General features: G+C 38.3%; 1 protein-coding gene across 8 annotated transcripts in view; it reads right to left on the reverse strand.

Annotated features, from left to right (window-relative positions):
- Positions 1 to 26,895, reverse strand: part of FRY (FRY microtubule binding protein) — a 253,298-nt gene that overhangs the window by 41,586 nt on the left and 184,817 nt on the right. For all 8 annotated transcript variants that reach the window (XM_069808041.1, XM_069808038.1, XM_069808037.1 and 5 more), the window contains 14 exons: positions 26,623 to 26,769; positions 22,449 to 22,617; positions 21,632 to 21,722; positions 18,852 to 18,934; positions 15,531 to 15,681; positions 14,873 to 14,976; positions 10,647 to 10,832; positions 8,561 to 8,759; positions 7,797 to 7,918; positions 6,702 to 6,889; positions 5,667 to 5,761; positions 3,349 to 3,950; positions 1,560 to 1,657; positions 1,297 to 1,467 (listed from right to left, as the gene is read on the reverse strand). In XM_069808041.1, coding sequence (XP_069664142.1) covers positions 1,297 to 1,467; positions 1,560 to 1,657; positions 3,349 to 3,950; positions 5,667 to 5,761; positions 6,702 to 6,889; positions 7,797 to 7,918; positions 8,561 to 8,759; positions 10,647 to 10,832; positions 14,873 to 14,976; positions 15,531 to 15,681; positions 18,852 to 18,934; positions 21,632 to 21,722; positions 22,449 to 22,617; positions 26,623 to 26,769 — 2,406 coding nt within the window. The remainder of the gene's footprint in view (positions 1 to 1,296; positions 1,468 to 1,559; positions 1,658 to 3,348; positions 3,951 to 5,666; positions 5,762 to 6,701; positions 6,890 to 7,796; positions 7,919 to 8,560; positions 8,760 to 10,646; positions 10,833 to 14,872; positions 14,977 to 15,530; positions 15,682 to 18,851; positions 18,935 to 21,631; positions 21,723 to 22,448; positions 22,618 to 26,622; positions 26,770 to 26,895) is intronic.

Genomic DNA, 26,895 nt, shown 5'->3' on the forward strand with positions numbered 1-26,895 from the left:
CAGATGCACATCTAAATCAGCTCTTGAGGGGAGCAAGAGCATGTGCAATGGCCTCTGTGGAGATGTTGCAGCACTAGTAACTGTACATAGAGCACTGAAGGGAAAACAGAGGGGCAAACGCTTTCCTAAGGCTGGGAAAGCAAAGGAGAGAGTTTAAACCTCAATTTTTACAGCATTTGTTTATTAGGCATATAAGTTTCTGCTGTGAAGGAGACACTTGACTCTGGAGGATTCAGTCATGTTTGAAAAGCTAATGTTCTTCAGAGTTTTTCAGTTTGAAAAGACTGAAAAAACTCAAGGTCGTGTTTCAGTCTCCTACAGCAGACTCATGGCTTTCACCATCAGTTAAGATCGGATATGACTGTTTACTTAGAGCCTCCATGTGCAAACAAGGTGAGGAATTGCAGCTTGAGGCAGCAGGGCCAAGTTTGCTCCGAAGTCTTGAGTGAGTGTGGGAGCACAGCCTGGCCTCTCAGGCTCTTGAAAATCTGTGGATAGCCAGTATCAGAGATGCCTGTGGAGTTTTGTACATCCTTTGGCAGAGGGGAGAACGAATCTGCTGCAGAAGACAAAGCTGCTCTGAAGAAGCTAGTGAATTTATGTCATGAATACAGAACTGTCTTCTCCCTGGATGACAGGGGAGAATGAAAGCATCTCACTACAGCAGGGAAGTCCAGGGATAAATCTGAGAACTCTACAAGAAAATGTTGTCCTGATACTGATCTGACACAGGAGGCAGAAGATCAAGTGGCCTTAAGCTAAAGAGCAGAACTGAGCCTTGGATCCCCTGCAACACTGCATCAGCGCTATAGTCCACGTGTGAGAAATATCAGGACTAAGAGATGAGCACGGGCGAAAACCTGGGCAGCAAGATGATCTCATTCAGTGTTAGAGGAACGCATACAAATTTGTAACAAGAACCAGATCCTTATACAGCAGATGATATCTTATTTATGCTGCTAAACCCCTTCTGGAATTAGTCCTTCTCTTATTTTCCTCAGTGGGGTCTAAATAAATGTTGTCCAGTTTCTCCCTCTTTCACAGTGGAAAATCTGACTGGCTGATGAGTGAAGCTGCTTTAAGATGTATCAGCCCTGCAGACCTTTGCTGGCTTTTGGTTTAGTGTTCAAGAGTGATATTTTATAGTAATTCCCTTTCTTTCTGCTAATTTCTGCTATTTATTCTTAATTATAAATAACAGCTACAGAGACTCCCAGTAACCTGCAGGCAGATTCAGCTCTTTGGGTTGTTAGGCAACAGAAGAGTTAAAACAGTATAAAGTTTTTGAAAACTTACCTCAGCCAAATACGTAACCATACTCAAAGTAATATCAGCAAATGCCTCATGAAGGTAACGGCAAACCACATTTACCCAGGTAGCACAGTCCCTTGTATAGCTGTGTGTTTTATAAAGGGTCATGACATGTGCAAGATTTGATAGCTTGGGGTTCTTCTCCTCCAAACAAACCTAATTAAATATAAATGCCAAAACACATTAAGAACAAGGCAACTGCTTTTACAGGGTCTGAGGATGTACAAAACAGTAAAAAACTTTGATACCTGAGCAATCCTTTCGGCTATATCTTTACAAAACTGGTTTGGGCTGTCAAAATGCTGAATTAAATGGGGCAGGAGACACAAAACATTCAGTGGAAATCCTAGAAAAGGAAAATACAGAACAAAATGTATATTTTGGACAGCAAGAGCCACAGTGATCTTTGTGTTTCACGGGAGGTCACGGTTTCGATATTACATTAGCTGGAAACTCACACAGACTCTGTCAAGTTGTTCACTCCACTGGCCATGCCACATTTATCTTAAAGTTGCCTTAATTTGAAAATTGAGATTATCATTAAGGCAACAGTACTGTTATAAAGCATGAACCTATTTCTGCAAACACTACTGCACAAACAGGTATTTACAGGATGAAATATCTCACAAAAGTACATATTTTATTCCTGTTAAAGAGTATGTTTATCTTCTCCACTTAACTGGATTACCGACAGTCTTAACTGGTGGCATTTTCATTATTGCTGCTAAAACACAAAAAGAAATTCAGTGAGTATTGATAAATGAACAACTGTTTTGGTCAGGCAGCCAGGCACAGCTTCCATTGTTTTATACTGTTCAAGTTAATAATAATAATAATGAATAGAAATTCTGATATAACTGGTCAGATGAGATTACTCAAATGGTTGTTTCTGAAGCTAGAAGATGGCTCCTGCACCAAGTGCCAGCCACTGTCATTAGTGTAAGGCCTCTGTCTGGAGCTGCAATTCAGCTTTTCTGCACCAACTCATAGCTCCAGGTAGCTGACGAACTACAGGCAGTGACTGTAACAGGGAGCTATAACAAAAGCTGCTCCAGTTCAAGTGGGAGCTCAGAGCTCAGAAGTCAAGAAATTGTATCCGGACACAACCTGGTTTTTTGAAAAGAAGAATCTGATCTATGAAAATAACCTTCTAACCATTCATTCCCTCTCGTTCTACACAATTAAACAAGTTGCCTAAATTAGGAGTATAATTTCCCTAGGCTTCCTCTACACTCAGGGAAAAGAAAAGATACCTCCAGATGGTACCATCACAGCCCAAGTGTGAATTGCCCAACCAAAGTCTGGAACACAGGCACCACACAGGTGCTTAGAGATGGGCAGGCTGTTCACGGCATTCATCCCCTCACTCTGTGTCTGAGCTTGTTGTGACTTAGTTGTGAAGCCTGCACAGTTGTCTTAATAACTGTGTTTCTGACTGAAACAGAGGAGTAAAAATCTGGAACAATACAGAAACTCTCTTCAAGAAATATAATTAAGAAGTGGTCACAACCTCAGCTAAATAATTGGGAATTTCAAAATGTTACCTTATTTCCTTGTAACCCAGGCCTCTCTCCTCACTCACTAATGTGCTGTTGTAGTTTATCTAAAAAGTGTACAAGAGTTTTCGATATTTTTATTTCTAGGGAAAATCCCATGAAGCACTAATTTAAAATAAAGTAATTTGAAAAATTCCGAAAAGAATTCAATGGAAAAACCGGCCCAAGTAGATTCTAGAAAATTTGACAGTGTCTCCTAAAATATATTTAGTTTGTCTGCCCTCAGAAATTTTAAATGCTGCTAAGCCCTAGAAATGAAATGCTAAATAATACATGACCACTCTTCTTCAAAATCTTATTGTGCAATAGATTCACTTTTCAGAAACATGTTACATTGCTATGGAATTTCCAAAAAGCCCACCCAGCTCAAAGCAAAAGTACAATATGCTACATTAGAAGAGAAAGAAAAAGTGCCATTTTTGGTTTTGTTCAGATAGCCTAATGACGTCTGTCATCGAATGTCAAAGCAACATGGTTTTACCTATAGCTTGAGAGGAATCCACCATGGATATTCGAGACACCGGTGTCAGCAAACTAAAGAGCTGTAGCGTGAGATCAGTGGTAGTGAGGGAGGTGAATCCTTTCAGGAGTAGCTGCTGAAGCCCTGAGAAGTCTGCCCACTTCAGCTGCCCTTGCAACTTTTCTAACTTCTCCCGGTTTTCAGCTTTATCTAGTGGCAAGTGAGCCAGAAGTTTATTCAGTAAGCGCAATGCCATTAGATACTCAAACTCAAAATCTGATTCCATCAAAGCCACAGCAACCCAGAAGATGGTGGCCAGTAGGTTGGTTGGATTGTTAATATGGGATGGGTCAGTGAGACTGTCCTTTAGAGAAGATGAGCTTCTTGTTTTAGAGGACAGGCCTTGTTGGGTGCACGCCTGAATTCTGTCTAGTGTGGCACTGCGTGGTGGGTCCGAGGACTTGTCCACATCTCCAAACTTTTTGGGTACAGAGAAGCTCCTCTGGTGCCTGCTTCGTTCAGCAGTGGCTGTGTTACCACTTGCAGGATTGACATTCAGCTGTCCTGTGCTCTTTCGGTTTGCGGTCAGTTTGGTGCTTGACGTTAAATCTGGCGAAGACGAACTGAAACCAAAATATATACCATACATTGCAATGTGGGAATGCACAGCTTGAAACTTGTACATATTGATGCAAGTTAAGTATTTAGCAAACTGTAAATAAGTATTTAAATAAGGAAAGTAAACCACCACACTGTCTATTGTAGCCTGTCTTTTTTTTCCAGAAGTTCCAACAGACATGACTGAAGTGAGGTTCACGTGGCACTGCACTAAACCAGAGCAGGATAACCTACAGTCTAGATAGGTAAGAACAACATGGGGATAAGAGATACAGAGCTGTGAAGTGACTTGTGGAAATGCCCATATAATGGGGCAGTGGCAGAATTGAAAACAAATTTGGTCTTTAAAACGCCCTCATCAATGGAGCAAACCCTGAACCTAGCACAGCTGGCAGGCAAAATGCACAATGGCTTACTGGCTAATATAAGAACCATGGGCAGAATATCTTAAGCAGAACCACAGATATGCCACATTATGCTCAGGAAAGCTGTCATATGGCTGCCTAGGTTCTTGCTAGTACAGGTCCTTCAGAAACCTTGCTGTCATTGCACCCTCCCCTGCCTGTATCCTAAGATCTCTATAGGATGGTTTACAGCAAATGGAGGTGTTTAAATTTCAGTGACTGATGCCTCCTCATGGACTATTGTGTGATGATCCAGACAATCTCTATCAATTATCCGTACAGATGAACATGCTGCATTGATACATGCAAGGGAAATTTGTTCTGGAAAACTGCTAATTCCTGACTCTCTGGTCCCATTCCTACCTCATATTACTGTGAGTCCCTACTGTCTATAATATTTAAAGAGGATCTTATGGAATCAATAGTGTCAGGGTAAAGAATATGGCACCCCACTGCTTTCTGGAGTGTTCATTTTCTGCTCCATCTTCCTCTTTCCTGAAATGTGCACTGAAGAAAGATAAATAGCTTTTGGTTTAGAAAGTAGGAGCTGTATTTCCCCACCGCTACTCTGTTACAAGGCAATACCTGTGTTCCGCCATTGCAGTATATAATACTTAGCACCCTGCCTACTAGCTTCAGAAATGATAGCCCTTGTATTTTTGTTCTGCATGTAAAGCTTGATAACTTAGACATTTTTCAAAAATGTTCCTATTCCATTGTTGCTATTAGGAGTCAGATGGACATTAACCTTCCTCAGTACTGTCAACAGCTGTGTTACGGAAGGAGCCTGCAATTTCTCTCCATGTACAAAGGTCTACTTTAAGGCCAAGGGTTTCACAAAGATGGTCTACACATCTGGCAAAATCCATGGGTTACGTACACATGGGACAAAATTCTCCCTAGTTTTATTGAGGAGAACAAACCACGATCATTTACTTCTTGGGGAATACTTCATCTGAGAATGACAGGTTGTATGAAACCAGTATTATAAAAACCATATTTCTTCCCAGATATGTTTTCAAGTATATGGTACAAAGGTGCAAAAAATACAATATTTTTAAAGGATGTTAAAGTAAGTTATAGCCAAGTGGCAGCAAGGCAGAATTTACAATGCATGGAAAAGTTCCATTGGTTGTATCAACATTATTTCAACTATTGCAAAATTTGGCTGAGACATGCTCTTAGTCTAGTTCTCTGAAGGTTACAAATGAGCTCAGTCTTATCAAAATTATTTTATGCTGTCAGACTGCAGAACTGCACACTTAATATCATGAGACATTGAAAAAAAAAGATATAGTTAGGAGAACAGGCTCTTACCGTGATAACACCGTCAGAAGATCACTGTTCTTCAAACAGTCAGACAGATTATCCACAGCAGCTTCCAAAGTAAGTAGTGCCTCCATTACATACCCCTATCAATGCAGGAGGTTAACCATTTCAACAAACACATTCAGAATAGTGAACATTTAAAAATCTTCAGTTCATAAAAAGAACAGGCACCTACTGAAAACCTATAATTTCTCCTGAAAAAGAACAACATTCCCATCAATGCCACTGCCCTGAACATTAAAATGTCATGACAAATGTGTTTTATTTTCTGCCTCTCAATGATCCATGAAGGCACGCAAGAGGGGCACATATCTCATCAGGGGACTGGTAACGGCATACAGAACCTCTGACTTGCAGGTCACTGATTTAAATTCTGCACAAGCAGTTGTGACAGAATATTACTGTCATCTTGTGGCAGTTTCATTACCTAAGTAAAATATGGAGGTGATGTCAGTCTATTTCTTATTAAGAGCTAGTAGTTCTCTTTATTAAGTCTTGAATCTTGCAATAAATAGTCTCTGATTGTACAATTTCAGTCTGTTTAGCTAAACCAAGTGAACATCATAGGTCACTAAGAGAGGACTGGATTAAATCAGGCCAGTCTAAGTTTTGTACTTTCATGGATGGTGTGGATTTCTTTATTCCAAAAGTTGTTAACATTTGAGAAATGAGGTGGTGTCCACTTCACGTTGTCAGATTACATCAGCAGATAGGATGATGGGTTCCTTAAGCACAAATTAATGATGTGAAAAGGGAAAAAATGGTCATCAGAAAGATTTCATTTTGAGTGACATTTACTATATGTTTTTCAGTCGTTCTCTTTAGAGCTACATAATATTGTTAACAGCCTGACAAAGGCTTTGATAAGGTACATATGGATTCAGTAAACTCAGAGGTAACCTTTTCTAAGGCCACATTCTACTTTGCATCACTTTACTCCAGAACACCTTGTTAAAATGGTAATTTTAAATTAAGTATACATTAAGTTAACAGTACTAAGAAGTATGATGTACACGCGCGTACCTGAATCTCATCTCCATGCTCTCCAATAACTTCCACCAATCTTGACAGGAGGTCAGACAACGCATGTGCAGAAAGGGGCTGCTTTAGGGCCCTGAATATCTGGAAAGAGCGACCTGCGTAATGTCTTGAAGAGCTTGAAAGAGCTGTTTGTAAAGCAACTTCACTCAGATGCTGCTCCAGATGAAAACCTAAGCAAAAGAATAGTATGTCAATTATTTATTCTTTTTTAATGACAGACTTTACTGTGGGTCATAAACGGGCTGACCCAACTCTGTGGGGAGAATATGCATTGTAGTGTATTCTGCAAACCCTGTGAGAAATGGAGATGCAGAAATGTCTGTGTTTGGGAGAATTTCCCACTGTTTACTTTTATTTGACACAGGTAAGAAAACTGCAAAACCAAAATTCTGAGTCTGCAAATGTTTGTCAGCAAAAACCTGAAATTATTAATGTGATTTAAATTTTTTTACAATTCCTGGACAAACTTTCAAGCTATCCACTATTCTTGCTGGCAGCAACACAGTAACTTCTGAACGCTCCCAAACCTAAAGCCAAGCTGAATTAGGAGTCTTTAGATTAGCTTCAGAAGGCTTTGGGTAAGATCTTAAATATAGCTACTGACGGTGCATTCTGCTTTGATCTTGGAAGATATTTAATTAGTGACTTGTGTTGGTTTTCAAAATACAATCAGTACATTTCCTAAGCTCTAAAAACATAATAAATTAAAGCTAAACTTTTATTGCCGGAAGAAATTTAACAAAGTACATTTACTTAGTAACTGTGATGTATTTTACCAACAGGACATAGAGGAGCTTTTATCTGGTAGAATCAATCAAAAGGCTTTCTACCAACAGTTTCAAAGAAATGTTTGATTTAACATTCAGCCACAGTCCAATCTAACATGATTTTTTTAAAGCAATTCTTTCATATGTCATACATCCTTTTATCCTTACACATACACTTATGACATTTCATATGTCATAAATACAATATGTTGTGCTTCTGCATAAGCAGATCTACTAAGTCACAGGATAAATATTCAGTGTGACCTTGAGGGAATAGTCTTTTACTTATGAAAGAAAAGAAATTTACTACCTGACTTGGAATCCTTAAATACAGATACAACATGACGCAGAAAATTAGTAAGCTGTTCAGCACTCTTGGTGTTCTGATTTTTCGGTGTGATATCTTCATGGCACCAAAGTGGACCAAATGCCCTTAAAGAAATACATAACAAAGTGCAAAATTTCTTTGAGTTATCTGAAATGTAGTAAGCTAAAATATATAAACTGTAAAGGCACTTAGATATTTCCAGGGTCATAGCCTGGAAAACATGCAACTGAACAGAATTTTATGAGCAAAATACAAGTAAATAAATATTCCTATGCTGCATTTTACAAAACCTCTGTTTTAAAATATAAGTTATACCATTTGGAGAGCAGCATAAACAAATCCCTGTTTTTTAATTTAACATTGCACCTAGGATCTGCTGGCTGTAGTTGGTAGTTAATATTAGTTTCACCATGGCCTTTCACTATGCCCTGTACACTTCCCATCTAATTTTATAATAATAAAACTGTCTTCTTCCATTAGTTCATTGTTGAATATAATACTTTCAGTCAATTAAACATCTTTTATTCCTGTCAGGCAAGATTTTTTTCTGTTGGTCCTGACACTGTAGTGCTTTTAAGTACCTACCTACTTCTATAAGTATCAATAAAAGAGGAATGGGAGTCTGTAATTACTATGAAAGCTTGGTCATTTTCCTTTGAGTCTTTCAAGTTGCTACAGATAACTGTAGAGAAGACATGAAAGTATGTGTTTTGAGTATGAACGTATCCTCTGCTTATCTCCATTACCTGGTTGTCAGAAACTCAATTAATTTGTTTGCTTTCTCATCTGTTTCAGCAGCAGCGTCCATGTCCTCAACCTCTTGTGTAATCTGGGGGAGATTTCCACTGCTGCCTCCCAGACTGATACTGGAGGAGGTGGAGCTGGAGCTCAAGCCGGAGTCTGGCACCGGAGATGATTGGTATTCCCGCAGAAAGTCAAAGCCACCTGCCAGCCAAAAGGGAGGAGATAAAGATGGAATGCCCTGTTGGGCCAGCGTTACAGATGAGAGTGTCTGCCAAGCAGCTCTCTTCAGAGTCAGCAGCAGAAACCTTCTACTGGGAAACACAGGGAAAACCTACAGAACACAACAACCCTCAAATGCCAACGGTACTGTGTTTCTGAACATTCAGAATCAAACATAAAATGAAAAATATCAAAGTCAAGGTTTTTTTTTTTTTTACTGCACAAGGGCTACAGTACTTGAAAACCAAATGTTTCAGGGCATTTTACATTCAGAAGTATGACTTTCTGTAAAGTGAATTTTGAAGTTGGCTAAGTGCATGCAAAGTTCAGCTCACTTCTCTGGGCTAGTTTGATGAGGAAAAAACCTCTGCAGGGTGGAATTTTTAGGACAGTGATGTTGTCCTAATTTTACAGATGTAATGGAAACCAAGACACAAAGTTTAAGGCTTCTGTTCAACACCTTTAGTAACTGTAAACACTGGACTACTCATACTAAATATTTTCAGCATTAAGATTAAACATCCGAGTAAGAGTTCTGCTAGATCAAAAGCTTGCCACATAACTTCAGAGCTGAAATTAGAAACTACGACCTGTTTTCTTACGGTATGACTGCTAGTCATCTTAGGCTGTATCTACAACAGAAAAACTAGCTCTGTGAGAAGACTGGGAGCAGGAGGGGCCTCTCAACTGACAAAATCCACTGCAAGTCAAGAGACTCTTAGTTTAGTTGCCTGACATTATGTGGAAAGAACCAGAGCTGAAGTATTTTCAGTTAGGATTCTTTGCTATAGCTACTCACCCACATTCTCACTCTTTACACTAGCTGCTCAAAGGAGAGTCCAAATACAAAGTTTTGATAACTTCTTGGACTTAGGAGGCCCAAACACAGGGTACCAACTATGTTTTTGAGACACAGGAATGAAAACAGTTTTTCGTTTTGGCAGAAAAGCAGTAATATAATTTTAATGTAAGAATTTTATTCTGTATTTAATAATTCATGGACATGCATTGGAAAAGAAATCTATACAACTCAAGACAGGAAATTCACGTGTGAGGTAATTTTGCACAGACGTTATTCAGAATTAAACCTCAAAGGCCAAACTAATTCATTAATCTGAAATACCTGTCCCTTCTTCTCATTACTTTAAAATAATTTTTTTGTGTCTCATGAAAGAATAATAATCAGTTATCAAGTAATATTCTTTATAAAGTCAAACTATTTATTACTTTTGGTTGTATTTGTAAAGAACCGCGGAAATGCCACTAATTAGATAATGTTTCCTTTTAATTTCTCACTGTATGGTAAAGTTCTTCACCCTCTCCCAGACAACTAATCCTACCTCCATAACTCTGCATTGGTTCTGTGATTCCTTCCATTCTCAACAGTATGCTTGCTTTTAGCAGTATTACATAGTGTATCTGTGATATAAAGGAGGGTGCACATCATGTGAAATTTAACTCAATAAAGGAAAATCTGAGCTGCACATTTTTGCTGCTCTTCCTGTGTTGGAATTATTTATTAATTTCTTTTGAAGGTTGAGGAGTGATTGCCCTCATTTAAAGTAGTCCTGGCTCCCTGAGGGGGAAGTTAGGAAGTTATTAGCTGTATTAATGTTTTAAATTCTACATTATATATTTTGTCTTACATTAGATAGCTTTCTCACTATCATAAAAAGTTACCTAATAATAATTTGGGCGCATCTCTAGGGTAGTTCACATGGAATTAATATTAATGGGAACTGTTCATATTTGCCACTTTACTACTTTAATTTATCAAAACTGTTAAATTTTGGGAAAGTAACCTTGACATCCTACTTTCAAAAACCTCACAGTATAATGTAATGTTCTTTTCTTCTTTTCTTTTATTACCTGTATAAAGATATTCAGGTAAGTATGCTGGTTGTACTGTCAGAGTCTTGATCTCATTCATCTCTCTGGTCTGAAGGAGCACTGATGCAATGGCTTGATAGTTGCTATTGCAAGATAATGCAATCAAAAGGTGAAGCAGTAACTTTTTACTGTGTTCAAAGACCTCAGGGCGGTAATGGTCAAGACCTAAAAGAAAAGGTTACAGTAATCACTGAATATGAAGTAATAATAAACAAGTTCATATTCCAGAAATAGCAAAAATTTCAAGGCAGTTCATGGCAACAGTGGAAACGAACAAAAGATGTAGCATTTCCAGACACAGTTTCTAGTTTTTTTACTTAAATATATGTGTATATTTAGTTTCCAGACTGAGATCCCACACGGGAGGTACAAAACAACGCGGGGCAATACATTATGCATTCTGTCTCACTGCAGTGTTAATTTGACAGAGTGGGAAAACCTCTAAAGATGAGAAATTCTTGGTGGTGGTTGTAATTACATTGCTTACCTCAGTATCTGGCTTTCTTGCACAGACATCAGTTTTACAACAAGTGCAAACTGTAAGAGGTAGATACTGATTTATTAAGAAAGGAACTGATGGACAGAATCCCTTGCAGAAACTTCAGCTACCAGTGAGTAGCATGAGAAATTAGGCACTAGCTCAGGATGCAGAACTGAAACCGAAGGTCTAGCACTGAAAGACTCTGATCTGGTTAGCACTACTGCTGTTTATAAGATTTTAACAAAACCTGAATAATTCACAAATTATGAATACAGAGGAAACAGATGTTTGTAAAATAAAATGTACTCTGTGGTAGTAATCTCTTTTCGATTCTCTTTCAGCATCTTCCATGATATTTAAAAATACTTTCTTCTGTTTAGAGGCAGTTTTAGTGCTGAAAAATTGGAATTGTTTTCTTCTTCAGCTCCTCTCTTCTCAGGATATATTCCTCTTTAAAAAGCAGCTCCTTCATTACTCTAAGTGGTAGCAGCCAACAGGTCTTTTCAAGTCAGGTGTTTTCTAATATACTCCAGTCACGCTGGTTCTTGTCTGGCCTGCAAAACTGAAGCTGCTCATACTGCCACAGTCTGAACAATGTGTCCTACGGGCAGGTCTTTGGAGGTCCTGCGATCCCTGGTGTCACTCATCTTCCCATAGCCTTCTCCAGAAGAACCACAGCCAACCTGCCCACCTCTTCTTCAGCTTCTTCAGGTTTCTGCTCTTATTCTCTTTTCTCTGTCTCCTTCCACCTGCCAGGACATAATGAATCCATCCTACCCTGTTCTAACACACACTGAAAAGGATATAAGAAGTTCTTTCAATTGAAAATAAATTCTCTATTGGCAGCACTTGTGACTGAAAACCTGTTAAACCCTAGGGTTGTATGAAAGTATTGACATAGATATGCTAGCTATGAAATGAGAAGGACAGTTCAGTCTTTGTGCTTGTCCAGTGCTGGGCCCTTCTTTAACTTGGAAGAGTTCCCGAGAGGGTAAACTTCGGTGATGTGGACACATTTCCATGGGAAAGAAGTCTAGCTGCTCAACTCATTTTGGTTGCAAAAGAGTTTTTAAACAGCACTGATTTTCATGCACTAGTGAGATAGGCAGGTTCACACCAGCAGTCTGCCTCTCTACTTCACCGTCAGTACTACAAACCATCCAATAGTCTATTGAACACATACACTGCAAAATTCTTTCATTTTAGAATTTTCTCACTTCTTCCAATAAATGGAAGGATACAGGCTCTCCAGCTAGCCACCATACCAGCTTCCAGCTTCCTTTTCGGTCAGATGCATCTGCCTGCTCACATTCCAACAGGACAGAAATACTTCATTTTCAGTCCCATTCATACCATTGGCTACCATGTATAGCGTAACTTCCTTACACCATCACAACAGAGCCCTACTACAAACATAGAAAAATTTTCCGCAGGAGGTATAACAACTCTAGAGAAACTGAACTTGAAGCCTGGAAGCTGTGATCTCATTTTAGTTACCACTAAACCAGTTACATTAGTTATCAGTTACATTTAGCTTTAATTTCACTTTTGAGAATTGAGAGTTCTTAACCAAGGGACTGTCTCAAATGGTATTAATATATTTCTATTTATTTCTTACAAAAAACTGTAATGTGGAAACATTATCGCATTAACAAATCAGTAAAGATATTTTTATAATGGATTACTAATATCATAACTCTGTTTCTGCATATGATTATTTGCATGGCTCCCTGATGGCTCCTTAAAGCTGTCTTAACCGAAGTGGCCAGGCTGCTGCATACTACTTCTGTCTTAAGTTATTCCTTTGTTCTTGTGAGAATTTCTAACTATAAGCACCAGTTTTCTCACACTTGTTACAAATCATACTAAAGATGTTGTTTGATCAGCCGATGGTTGTTGATTTGATTCATTCACTTATCCAGTTCTCTTTCAGCTCCCTCTTACACTTAGAAAGTTCACAGCAATACAAAAAAGAAGTAAAAAATTGTTACGGGCAGCCACAAAAATAGATCTAACTTTTAAGTGAAGAATATATGTTAAATGTCGTATTGAAACTGATCCTCCCATCTGACATGGTCCTGGCTGTTATTCTTGTGTTTAATTAGAAGTTTGTTGAAATCAATGTACTAATATACAAAGCTTGAATATTTGATGAGTGTGCATTTTCCAAAAAAACCTATTTCAACAAAAAATATCAAACAGAACAGTTGGTAACAGAGTAGCAGAAAAGGAGAATGAGGTAACTTCTTCAACTATATATGTAAGTATATCACATATATTCTACCACTGTGCTGTAACCTCCCACTTTAATCTTTTTTGCCTGCTAAACAACAGATTCTTCCCAGATTGCCAGTGAATAGACTTAGTGGTAACTATGGAGACTGAATGAGAAGTGGACTGCAATCGCTAGTTATAATAAATTTATTTCACAAGTGTCTGGCTGGGTTTATTTGTGAAAACTATTATTTATCAACCATGAAAGTTAGGGAATGGCTTTATAATGCTAAACACTCTTGTGTGCTAAAAAAATTAGGCCATTCACTTTTCATAATGTTGTTATCAATTAATATGTATAGTATGATTGAAATAACCAGGGAGCTGTGCAGAGCCCCTATCAGTTAATATTTAAAATAGCGAAACAATAACTAGACATGATTTAGGGTTTAGGAACTAACTACTAGACAATGGGGCTTTATGTTTAGGTCAGAAAAGGAAATGGATTGTGGTCTGGTCAATAAACCTTGAAGAACCGCTTGGAACTGCCAAGATTAGGGAAGAAGTAGGTAAAAAGTAATTCCTATGGGGGGAGATCGTGACCACCGACTCATTGACCACCTACACAAATGTTACCACCTACTCAAGACAACGAAGAAAGAAGACAGAGTCTGCGCACTAAATTACATGAGGGGCGAAGAAGAAAGAACCAATCATTAAGGAAAATAACAATGAATATGTATTAGTCAAGTGTGTAAATGTGAGGATTTTTGAGACAAGGGTGTGCTGTCTTGAGACAGACACCCATTCATGTGCATCAATTAAATTAATTTGAAAATACCTCGACTCTGTGTGCTGTTGGCTTGCACACTGGGTAAACGAACCCATTTGTGGGACAACAAAGTAGCAGGATAATGAAGTTATCACCCTCCAGTTGAACTGTGTTACAGTCAAGAACAGACAGCAGTGGGGGAAAAGCAGTGCCTCTATGCTCAGGGAAGATACTCATGATAAAGTATTCCATTAGCAGTGAAATTAATGAAGCTTGCTTTCCAGTGGTCTGTGTCCTACCTTCACTATCTCTGCTGTACAGTAATCTCAGCTCTCTGACATAATATTTTTGCAAAGGCAAGAGACAGCACTGGTGTGTGTAGTCCACATCTAAGGCATGTGCTGACTGCCCAGCTGCCCATCACAAACCACACTGTACGAAGGCTGTTTCGTCTGCCTTTCTCATGGGTGGGGGGCTACAGGTTTTTTAGAGATATTTTAGGAAGTCAATCATCTTTGAATTTCTATTCACCTCTCAAATTTGGGTGAAATTGGCCAAAATATTCAAAAGCTTCAAAGTTTTGAGACTAATTCACAGACTGTAATTGCCTCAGGCTTTTTTTTTTTTTTAGGAAATTGTAATTAAAAACTTGTAAGAAACGTAACTCTACAGCTTCAGTGAAACTAAACTAAAAGGACAGAGTACATTTATACTTATTTCTTGTTCTGTTGGTCTTACCTAAAAAGAGAGCATGTAGCAATAAAGGGAGGTGAAGAGCCCAATCTTCTCTCACACTGTGATCCACTACCATCTCAGTCATGAAGATGACAGCAATATTGCACCTGGAAATTAAATTACAGTATCAGTCTGAAACCTCTTAGAGATGGGAAAACAGTAACATGATGGCTATTTCTGAAGATATGAACCACCTCTGCATTTTCACATTTGTAGCATTTCTTCTCAGTATGATTAATGCTGAAGCACCTTAGTTACAGTATTAAGCAGGTAAGTACCCATTACTGAAAAGAACACTATTACTGTCAATACAAATTATGTAAAGGAGGAATTTCAGAATATGCATAGCCTATTTAGAATAAAAGATCAAGGGGGAAAAATGCTATGAATAACAGCCACGGAGGCTTGGGAAAGAGAAATTTTCCTTTTCTGTTTTAGTTGTTTCTTCAGGCTGATCCTTATCAAAGTCATGTCCTACATTGTAAATAGGCTTTCTGGTAGAAAGCCTTCATTGCATGTTGATTTTAGCACTGGAAATCAGCAGAAACTGAAGGTATGATTTTCAGATGTTCTGAGTGGTGGGACAGTTGGATTGGTTTTGGTCAACTAGTAAGAGGAAGCATCTCACTTGTTTGAAATGTCAGAATGAGAATCTGCTCACCTATGAAGTGGTCCCCGGGGTGTAATGGTTTCTGGGAGGTAGTCCACAAGTGGTGCCCAACATCCTCCATTGTAAGGCATGGGCAGGGGGTGTGGTTGTTTGGTTTCAACAATATTCAATAACCAGCTTGTATATGGAGAAACAGGATCATCTGCATGGAAAAGCATTAAAACAGAGTGCATAAAAACCAAGTCTGGTTACATATTTTGGAGAAATAATAAAACAGAGTTTATGCTAACGTATCAGCTCAGCTGTTTGGAATAATGTGATAAAATGACATGAGGTTTGCAAATTCCTGTGTTCAATAATAAGTGATGCATTTTTAATCCCTCTTTCACGCTGCTGGAAATTAAACAGATTCCAGACAGACAGCACTGAATAGTAGGAGCTGCAGCTGAATCCCTGCTGTCACTTAGTAGCTTTGGATCCAGATCACAAAGCACCAAGCAACAGACATTTTCTTCAAAAATGAGAGAAAAGTTCAGCCAACGAAGCTGCTGTCAGAAGCCATCTGCTGCAAGGAGCCATGTACCAGTGACACATTCTTGCAACTCCTCACCAGTGCCCTGCTGAGTGATGCTATAAAGGCAGAAGTTAAATGTCCTGAATTAGGATGGAGGCATACGGAATGCAAAAAACATCTCCAGGGTAATTTTCTTTCAACAGGCATGAATTATCTCTTGAATTCTCAAAGATGTATTTAAATTTGCTTCAGTATGACAGCTGCTTTATGTTAATAAGCAAGAGGTTTTTTTCTTCCACTTGTTTATCCGCAATGATGTGGGTCAAGTAAGTTATTTGCACTACTTTCTGTCTTCTCTCAGCTGCACAGCTTTGTTCATCCCTCTTGTATTCTGTTCCCTCTCATTCTTCTCAATTTTCCCATTGGTCAGTTTTTATTCCCCAGCTCTGGCAGTCTGTGATACACTGCCATGGAAAGTATCCTTTCCAGGCCTGTTCTTGACATATATCCAAACATTGCCCTTTGTGATTTTTTAACAAGAGCATTATTTTTTACTCTGTTTTTTTTTTTGTTACAGTTTTGCATTTTAGGTAGGTCTGAAACTCTCAGCACTTTGCCTTTTTTAACAGCATGTATCTGATGCTTGTCAGCTTTGCCAGAGGAAACAAAACTGCTTTGATGCCTCCAAAAGTATCAGAGCTAGCTTTTTCCAATGCACATCACTTCTTGGTTTTAACGTCTTCAGGTTTCCAGATCTTCAGGAGCCCTTCAATGCAGTAGCTGCTCCTCCAATTATTACTGAAATGCCAACTATCATTCCCACTCTTCAGTGTTAGTCTTGCAAGCAGCACTTTAGATCTTTATGATTTAGACCTCTACTTATTTCTCTCATCCCCTGGAGGATGATTTATTAGTTACAGATAAAGGAGAATATGCTGACCTAATAATGTAGAAAAGTATAGCATTTTCATATATTCATCTTCTAAGGAGTAATCAGATGTTTGCCAAATGCTTGTCACATAAAAAGCACTGCACAGTCACTATTTGTTACTACCAACTTAAGTGTTTCACATAAAACTGCTTCATGATGTCCGTGCTAAGACCTAGCTCCTCACTCATGTTTTCACAGGTTTATGGGCAGAGTGAGAAAAAAAAAGAAGCATTTTGCACCTTAACATACAATCTTTGCCTGAACAAATGAGTTTCCGTGCTGCAGAGCTGTGTTCCCTATTTATATCCTCAGCAACACACGTATGCTCAAGTAAAGTGGAGAGAAGAGAGAAGCCATACCACCAACTCCTTCACAGTCTGGGCTGCCTGCCAGCGGGAGTAGTTGCACTTTCTTAATGGAGGTTGCATTATTTATCTTGTAGAATGACAAATGGTATAAGAATTACTCTTTCTTTTTAGAGTTCTATATAAATGTCAGTAGCTAAGTAAAATGTATTTTATTTTACATCGAGGTATTCATATATTTGCGGAAGGAACCCCTGTGAGAAGCAAACTTTGCATGAATATTCGCAGTACTATAAAGCTTGCACATACAGGCAGGAAAAAACATTTGGGCACCGGCTTGAGGAGACATTCCAAAAGAGCAAAGAAAATTTCAGTATACTTTAACCTTTTATTACTCTAAGCTCTTGTCAAAACCAGCTACTTGTGAAGAATGTTCTGATAATACAAACAATGTTCTGTTTTGAAAGATTGTTCATGCAGATCAGATTAGCACTGGTGCTCCAATTAACATCTGCTGAAGAATTTTTAGTAGCTGCAGCACTAGAAAGCCATAAGAAAAACAAGACAAGTGTACCAAAACCCACTGAGTTCAAATGTTGCACACTTTTTTGTGTATTTAAATACTGCAGTATGTACATACACAACATTCTGTAAATATTGTGCTTCATAACCATGAAAAATAGTTGTTGATATACATTATTAAATTATCCTATTGTATTGCATTTGACAGTGTTTCCACATTTTGCAGAAGAGTACTGCCAAAAAATTACTTGGATTAAAGAATATATAAAATCTTTACTTTTTATGTCAAAATACTGTCCCAAAGTGGTGTCCATAGCACCAGGACAAGACTTATGGCCTCTACATTATTTGACCTGGCTTTATTAATCCAGAAATGAAAGTCAATAAAAAAGTCTTGCCTTTTTTACACTTGGTTAGGGCCTAACCAAAATCTGTAGATTGGCTTCCAGAAATGAAGTCAAACCATCCAACTCTGAAAATTTACACTGTCATTCAATAGTTGATGGAAATATCTTGGTTTTCTTTGGAATCTCTGCTGAGCATCAAGTGTCCATTTATAGTCTGTTCAGCAGAAATACATAAAGAACAACAAGTGCTCTCAGGAGCCCTATCTTACTCTCCCCTCTAACACAGGTTTGCACAGTGCAGCCAGAAACTGGTTGCAGACAGCAGAGAAAAGCCAAAGAGGAGAGAAGACATCATTTTTGGAAACTCCTGAATGTCTTCTTCATGCTCATATAACACCACTTGATTTGCAGGAAAATACTGGTGAAGGGCACAATTCAAAGTACTCGCTGTAATGCTCTTGGAAGTCCTTCACCTTGCCATGTATGAAAAGTTCAAGGTGTTACTGTCTGGAGGATTCTATGCTGCTGCCTTCTGTGAAGTTCTCTGGCCTTTAAATAGGTTTGACTGAGCCCAGGTTAAACAAAGGAAATTAAATAATGAGGTACAAAGGTAAAATAAGGACACTCCCTGTATAGTGATGCTACATCACTGTTTATACAGAACTTAAACAGAGAGCCTCCACCAATCTTAAGAATGTTTTTGTCTCCCACCAAAACACCAGAAATTTCATCAAATTGAATAATACAACTCACTTTTGTCATCATCATAAGATCCTCCGGAGCTATTACTGTATCTCGATTCTAGTCGGGTATGTGCTCTGATTACATTACTGAACCTTCAAATACAAGAAAAATCTTCATTACAAACACAAATTGACATTAAACATCTGGACTATATGCTTACTCTACAAAAAAAGCATTTCCTTAAGCATGCACTTGTATATGGGAGTAAACAGCAATGTGAATGTAATGCTGTTTCCTTCCACAAAAGAAGATTTTTGCAGCAGTTTCTGAGAAGTTCTAACAGTGTGCTCCTGTGTCACAAGCTTTTAAAATTTAGCAGAGGGAAAATTTTCATGCTGCAAATGTGTGATTTTCTTGAAACAAGAAACTGTGCTAAGGCTGAACTGAGATATAAACTGTTCACAGCTAGTATTTTGTCACAGCCCATGTTCATGGGTAAAATTTTGTCAACCTGCTAAAGCAGTAACTGACTGAATAGTCCAAAGTCAGGACCGCGCAGGTATCAAGTGGCAAAAGCTGCAGCAGATCACCCTTCAACAGGAAAATCCAGCAACCGCCAGAGCAGACCTAGCAGAGGAGTTAAGGGATAGGAGAGCCAGAACAAACTGTTCACAGCTGTCCTCAAATCTGCCACAGATCCACAATAAGCTAACTTTGGCTTCCTCCACCTCCTTGTGCTGTCAGTGTCATCAGGCCTGAAGTGGAGCGAGAGGAGCCGTGCTGGAGGCTCACACACTAGTGAGGATGTAAAAACATCACTTGTTCTGCAAAGCTAGGAAATTAATTACAAATAACCATGTTAAAACAACTGTATCAAACAAAATAAGACTGAAGGTTCTCTATACAACGTTCAATTCCATTTCTTCCTAATATGCATATACATTACTGCAGGGTATTAATTATGCATTGACATATTATGCTGTTTCCAAAGCAGGTCTGTCTCATAAGGGCACAATAAATTCATTGTGAAGGTGACAAAAAGACATCACGAGCCATCTTAATTCTGCCATTTTCTGTCTTTCCAGTATCTGATTCTCCTATATTTTAATAAATTCCCTTAATAAATGTGCACAAACTGACAATTACTGACATATTTATCTGGCATAAAAAAAGAGAAAAGAAGAATAAAGTTAAGGAAAAAGTTATGAAGAAATATGCAGAGATGAATTCTATCCTGTATAAAACAAATGGAGAATACAGGTCAGAAATTATTTGAGAGCAGGGCATTTTACATCATATTGCATCAACATAAAAACATAACTATCTTCTGATTAGCTTTGTATTATTAGAAAAATACCCACATTTATGAGAATAGTTTGTTTACAATCTATTACCTTCTGTGAACATTATTTAATATGTCTTGACACATGAAGTCAATATTAACGGACATTCTAAGATTGACATATTGGTTTTGAAGTGCAGATGCACTTAGAGCTTGTAATGTCTTTGATAATGTAAATGCCAGCAATGAATTCGGGCAAATTATTTTACATTTTTTTTCTGAGGAATCTTTCAGCAGGAAGCAGAATAGCAATACCAGAACTTTGTATCTTCCTTTCATTTCTATCATATGGTCTCTGGCAGATATGAATGCCAAAAATCATTTTGTAGTCACATGTAAAATTTACGTAAGACAAGAAACCCTGAAAACACAGTTAGTTTTAAAGTAGGAGATGAAGTTTGCTCAACTTATCTGCAAATCAACTAAACAAAAATCTAACTTAAAACTACAGAGCCATAAATATTTATGTAAAGAATAAAAAAATAATCCAGAGGAAAAAATGCTATTATCGTCCTTTTAAGTACATTTCTAGTGCATATACTGAAAGCCATCATTTTGAGTCATATCTGCTTTACTATCAGTTTGAAACCTTACTTAGTACTAGGACGAGTGCCATTTTTTACTTACCTTTAAATTGGCAGACAGACATAACTAACCTGACAAAATGCTACTCATGTTTATAACATGCAGAAGGTAAGCAATTCAAAAGGTACTGAAGTACAGAAAAGTTTGCTCACATAATTGTCTCCCTACCTCTAAGCCCTGAACTCATGGAAGGTGGGTTGGACTACTGAAGTGATACTAGCAACTATCAGGAACAACAGACTAATGTAATACCAATACACTTACTAATTAATGCTATTAGAAGTCATTCAAAGTTCTCTTACAAAAGTAAGTGGGTTTCAGTGAGAGAAGAAATATATCTGTCTGTGCTCGAGGATCTGATGCCCCTTAAGCTTTGCATTTATTCATTCATCATTTGTCAGTATGTACCATAAGTAGCAAAAGACTAAATTGAATATATAAGCAAAGTATTTTACATAGCTTTCCTCTGTAAGACATTTTACACAGACAAAGGAGATGTCCTTGCAATCATGGATACAAATCTGCATACTAAATATTACTCACTGTCCATGGAATCAAAAGGTGTTATCAAACCTGGTAGTCATTATTTGGTACACACTCTTGATTTTCTTTCTCCTTTGTGGATAATTCCTACAAAACCGTGACCTACTTAGCACAACTTATTCAATGTAGCTTTAGCAAATGTTCCTCTGCAATGAATTATTACACAACAGTCAGGAACTAGAATCACGTGAATAGCTTTTTTTTCTTAAACTTTTATATATGCTCATTTTAAAATGGTCTTACCGGGGTAATGCCACTGAGGATCAGTCTGAGCACCACAGTTCCACACAAAACAATGCAGAACTTTGCCCAACATCTCACCCTTAGCCTAGGAAAGCACATAACATTTTGGAGAAAAAAAACCCAACAAACCACAAACCTTTCATCAGTCTCTTTCACCATTCTGTTCTCCTCTACATCAGGAAAACTGTCTTGGCCAGCTACAACAGTGTTACTGCTAGAGGTGGTTCCTGTATATGAGATGTCAATAAGAACACCGTTACATGCAGCAGACAGCATTTGCAAAGCAATAAAAGCCCATAACTTAAGATCACCCTGCAAGTACTTGTGCATATGAATGAACACTGTTACCTCTACAAACCAGGACCTGCTTGCGTGGCAGAATGGTGTAAATTTTACATGCTTTGAGGGGTAGATTAACATAATGATGCTCTTCCACTCCTTAAACTAAACTCATTCTCAGGTGACATAACCTATTGTTTTTCAAGAATTTGGCAAAACACTGACAAGATTAAATTCGGGATTGGTGTCTCTCAAGTATCTTTGACCACTGCAGCCTGGAAATAGCTTTGAAAACAGAATTGCCACACAGCTGAGGCTCTCAGTTTTGAGGAAACTGCTGCTTTGGTGTATCTGCTGTGATCTCAGCATTAATGATGACTTCCTGTTCTGAGAAACTAGTGGTAGAACCACCACCTCATATGAGTTCTGAACAGCACCAAACATTGGTAATATCTTATTAAAATAGTTGAGAGAATTAAGCATATGTTTACAAAGCATATGCAACATTAGAAATCAAAAAGAACTGTAATTTAGATGTGCAACACGGCCCTGAAACTTGCACTTCATATATGCACAGATCTGAATGGATGTAAAAGTAAGAGATTTTTTTTTTCAAAGAGATGAAGATTCAAAAGAGCAGGAGAGCATAACTGAAAAGTATATTTAGGTCATACCAGAAGCTGCAGCTGAGGCTTTGTTACTGGCAGCAAAACGGTAAAATGGAGGATTATCGCAATGCTGGACTATTGGGTTCACTGGGTCAGTTTGTTGCAGCTCAAAAAGAAGCTCTTCCATTGTCTGAATAGTGTTATTGCGACATAGATATATTGCAACCTTTTTTATCTAGAGAAGAAAATAACAGTTATTAAACTCTGTCCAAACTGAATTTCCAAAGAAATCAATATATGTTACGCTGCAGTACTGAAAAGATCCAGAATGCAAATGTTACTCCTGGACAGACACCACAACCACACGACTGCATCCATCTTGTTCATACAGAAATAAAATTGCTCATTTTGATATCAAGGTAATTTCCCCAGCAGAGTGAATATGTGTTCTAATTACCCCAAAGTTTTTGCTTACCATCCACAAATGAGCTGTTTAGGTATATAACTATATAACATACACATACACAAAATCCCCTTAATTTTGTACCTATCATTTAAGGATATCAGTGTTAGCTTTGAATCACACTCAGGTATTTATAGTTTGAGTATGTGATTTCCATTGAAGATGAATCTTACTCTCTTGAATGGAGCAAACTTCCCATCTAGACAGCTAGATCCACCCAAAACTTCATGCCTATATTTCCAGATGTGGTTGATGTGAAAGAGGTAGCTGTAGCTGCAAAGAATAAGCCCGGCTTTGAGTAGCTACTTGTATCTGTAATCAAAGCACTAGCACATGGAAGAAAGGCAGAGCAATTATGTATACAGACTTCACACATCCTGATTTGAAAAAACTCAGAGTACCATTTAGAGAAATTCTGGGAATTTCTATAAATCTTTTAACAAGACCTCAAACCCTATTATACGCATCACAGCAATGAGGACTGTTGAGATACTGAGATCAAATTAGACTGAATTCTTGAGAAAAAAAACCCCGATAGCTATTAAAAGCAGAGGCGCTCTCTGGCTCAAAACCATTTGATTCATAAGCTGCTGGAGCTAGGAGACCTTATAGGGAAGCATCCCTCCATGCTTCTCTTTTTGTTTTTAAAGTTGTCCCTAAAAAGATACTTATAGCGGAGCTAATACACTGGACTGAACTGCCTGTTGGCCTCACCAAGTATTGCTGTTCTTATACTTTTAAATACTTCCATTAAAAGAACTTCCTGACTGCTTCTCTTTCCGTCTTTTTTCCTCTCCTTTTCTTTTGCTGAAAGTAGAGAAAATGCACATACTCAAAGTCTCTTTTACTCTACTGTGCTAAAAATTTCCCAGGGACTTTCCACCTCCCTTCTGAGGCTCATTTCTAGTTGTGCTCACAGTACCACTTCCAGCTTCTTTCACCCCAGAAGGGGTCACATTCCCTACACTAAGTCTTTGCTGAAGAGGTTTCTGAACTAAATATTCTAAGAAATCTTTCAGTACATATGTGAAAGAAAGGACAGCTCAGCAATTTGCACTGGGGCATTGGGAAAGAATGCTTAGAGGAAACATAATTCTAAGAGACAAAGCAATGAATTTAGCTGATTGACAAAAAAATAATAAAAAATATAAGTCAGGCATGTTTTTGGCTTGGGCCCACGCAGGCAGAACAGATGGCTGAAGGCACGAAGCAGCTGGTGACTGCCTTGGGGCACAGAGGGCTCCAAAAGGAGATGGGTAAACTGGCAATCTTGCAACTGCCTGGTCTTTTGAGCCCAGGTGAGCTGGAACAGTGCTGACAAACTGTTCGAATTATCTTTATTTGCTAAAGTGTATGTGTTATCTATATGATAATGGAAGATACATGTTTATGGTATCAGCAGTTTTGTGTAGTTAGCAGTTAGGTATGATTTCTTATCTATAAACTCCAGGGCATTATCAAAACACTAAGCAGATGCATGTGATAAGCGGGGTGTATTTTCCTACTCCAAAAAAACCTATCAGTTAAGGGGTGACTCATAAGCACAGTCAGGCTTCCTACAGAAGTTGCAAACTTTTTCAGATTTTGCAAAAATCCAAGAATCAGACTTTTAACTCAACATTATCAAACACAGACTAACAGGGTGGCAGAAAACACAGGAACCTTGTCAGCTGCTGCCACCGATGAAGACCTGATTGTCTTGTTAAGAGCCACTGGAAGCCTGGGAGGGAGAGCAGAAAAGTCCCTCAGGCAAAATAGGAGACGCTGAGCAGATGAAGCTGGAGATGCCAAAACAGACTGCTCTCTTTGTGGAGCAAGAGGACCGTATTGTCCTGGAGGAGGACAGGACTGCAAGAGCCAAGGCTTCGAGGCAAGGGGGTTTGGAAAGAATTTGAAGAAAGAGGAGAAAGTGCTATGGGTAGGAAGAGGGTTTGAGGTAGGCTGCTCAGAGCTGTGTGATGGCAACAGTTTTGGAAAAAGGATGTGTTGAAAGTTCTGGGTTGGCAAGTATCTGGATGGGGGGACGAGGTATGTGAGGGGCTCCTGGGCAAGAGGCGACAGGGCTATCAGGCATTTCCAATCAGGCTACAGATTTAGGAGTGAGACATATACTCAGCACAGGACTACTCCTTCCTCTTAGAAATCTGCCCCTATTTCTTTTGTAAGCTGTCAGAAATACAACAGCCCTCATTTTGTCTCTTATCTCTGGGATTTCCACTTGTTCTCTGCCAACACAGCTCCTCCTGATGGAGGCTACCTTTGGGCCTGATCCCAAGTCTGTCACAGATTGTAGGATCAGTCAGGTTGGAAAGAACCTGGGAAGTCTCTCATCTAACCTCCTGCTGAAAGCACGGTCAACACTGAATGGAGAGCCTCTGTCACTCTGTCACAACTGACGGAAAGATCTTCATTACCCTCACGATATTTGGGATCAACCCCTTTGCCTTCTCATAGAAACCTTGAGCTTGTTCTTACAGCTCCACTTTCAAACCTTTCCTCTTTTGATTAGTTAGGCAACACTGACTTTGCATATATTTGCACTGATTTCAGAACACAGAACAGTAAACCCTGCAAATAAAAGAAAACCAACAGGATGTCTATGGTACAATAACCACATCTTGAAAAAATTTTACGGTCTTCTGTATTTCCTTTATTCTGTTATGCACAGCTGTCATTGTAAACACTTTAAGCAAAGTATTATTTCAGCAACTGTAAATGAAGTACGCTTATGAGGCTTTTTAGATAAGTTTAATCACATTAATAGTAATTTCAAATTTATTTCAGGGAAATCAATAGAAAGAGACTAATAAACCAGCATATCGTAATTGTGCTGGAAAATTTACTAAATTTAGATTCTGTTTCACCCAGCAACTGAGCAGTAAGGAACATGGGAATGGGACTATCTCGCTTTTCTCAGACAGCCCTGATTTTATTTTAACTTGAATAATAACAATATCCTGCACAGTGTGACTTGCACATTGCAGGAACAGTTATATAATTCATGACAGCCATGCAAAGGCAAAAGTTGATATGGTAAGGAGCTTATAAAGCTTAGCTATCTTGCGTCTCTTGAGATGTCCCACAGGAAGCCTTAGTCTGCTAAAGGAGAGGAGAATGTAGAACTTTCTTAAAACTACATGCTTTTCTGAAGGAACACCTAAATCTTTACAATAAACAAACTAATAAGATCATAGCGTATTATATCCCATTCATGATATAACATCCATTGTTTAAAGGACTTTCAAAATTTAACTAATAGCTTTGTAAACTAATTGATAACTGAGAAAAACGATAAGCATTCAGTAATTTTACTTCTGTTCATTTTTCATGCAAGTTATTTAACCTCTGAACAGCCATTCTGTCTTTTTAATAAAATTTTAAATATATCTAGAAATTGCATATTTTAACGCAATTCTGACATGGAAACAATATTTCTAGTATTTTTTCTCATTCATTCCGGCAATTTAGGGCCAGTCCCTGTTACTGGCCCCTTACACAGACATGCAAAGTTGCTCTTTGCTTGAGAGGAGCCCACCTCTTCCTTGAAATGAGCTATGCTCCACTGGTGGAAACTGAGATTCCCACTACTCAACTTCTTTCTTGAATTTCGGTTTCTTGGCTCATATATTGCCGTGATTTAATTTTGTACAGTGTGCTAGGGAATATGTTGGTACTTCTTACTTTTGAAACAGAAATCAATGTTCTGCAGGTGATAACTGTTTTCTTCATTAAAACCTGTGCAACCAATAGCAAATAAAATAAAATGCAAACACTTACATAAGGTAAAAGGATGGTATCACTGCTAACACCACACAAACTAATGAGAAACTGCAGTGTTATCCTAAGGTTGTTACTCCATTTTTCATTGTTGGCCAAAGCATTCCAGACATTTTCCATCTCTGGTCCTGGAATTTCATCTCCATACTGTAAAAGATCATAGGCATACATTTCTTGAAATATGCAGACCTCCAAACTAAGGCATGCTCTTTTAGAGTATTTTCTCATGCAAAACCAACAGTAAAATGCTGTAAAAAGTGACAAAACAGTGTT

Source organism: Haliaeetus albicilla, chromosome 20, assembly GCF_947461875.1.
Source record: "Haliaeetus albicilla chromosome 20, bHalAlb1.1, whole genome shotgun sequence".
NCBI lineage: Eukaryota > Metazoa > Chordata > Aves > Accipitriformes > Accipitridae > Haliaeetus > Haliaeetus albicilla.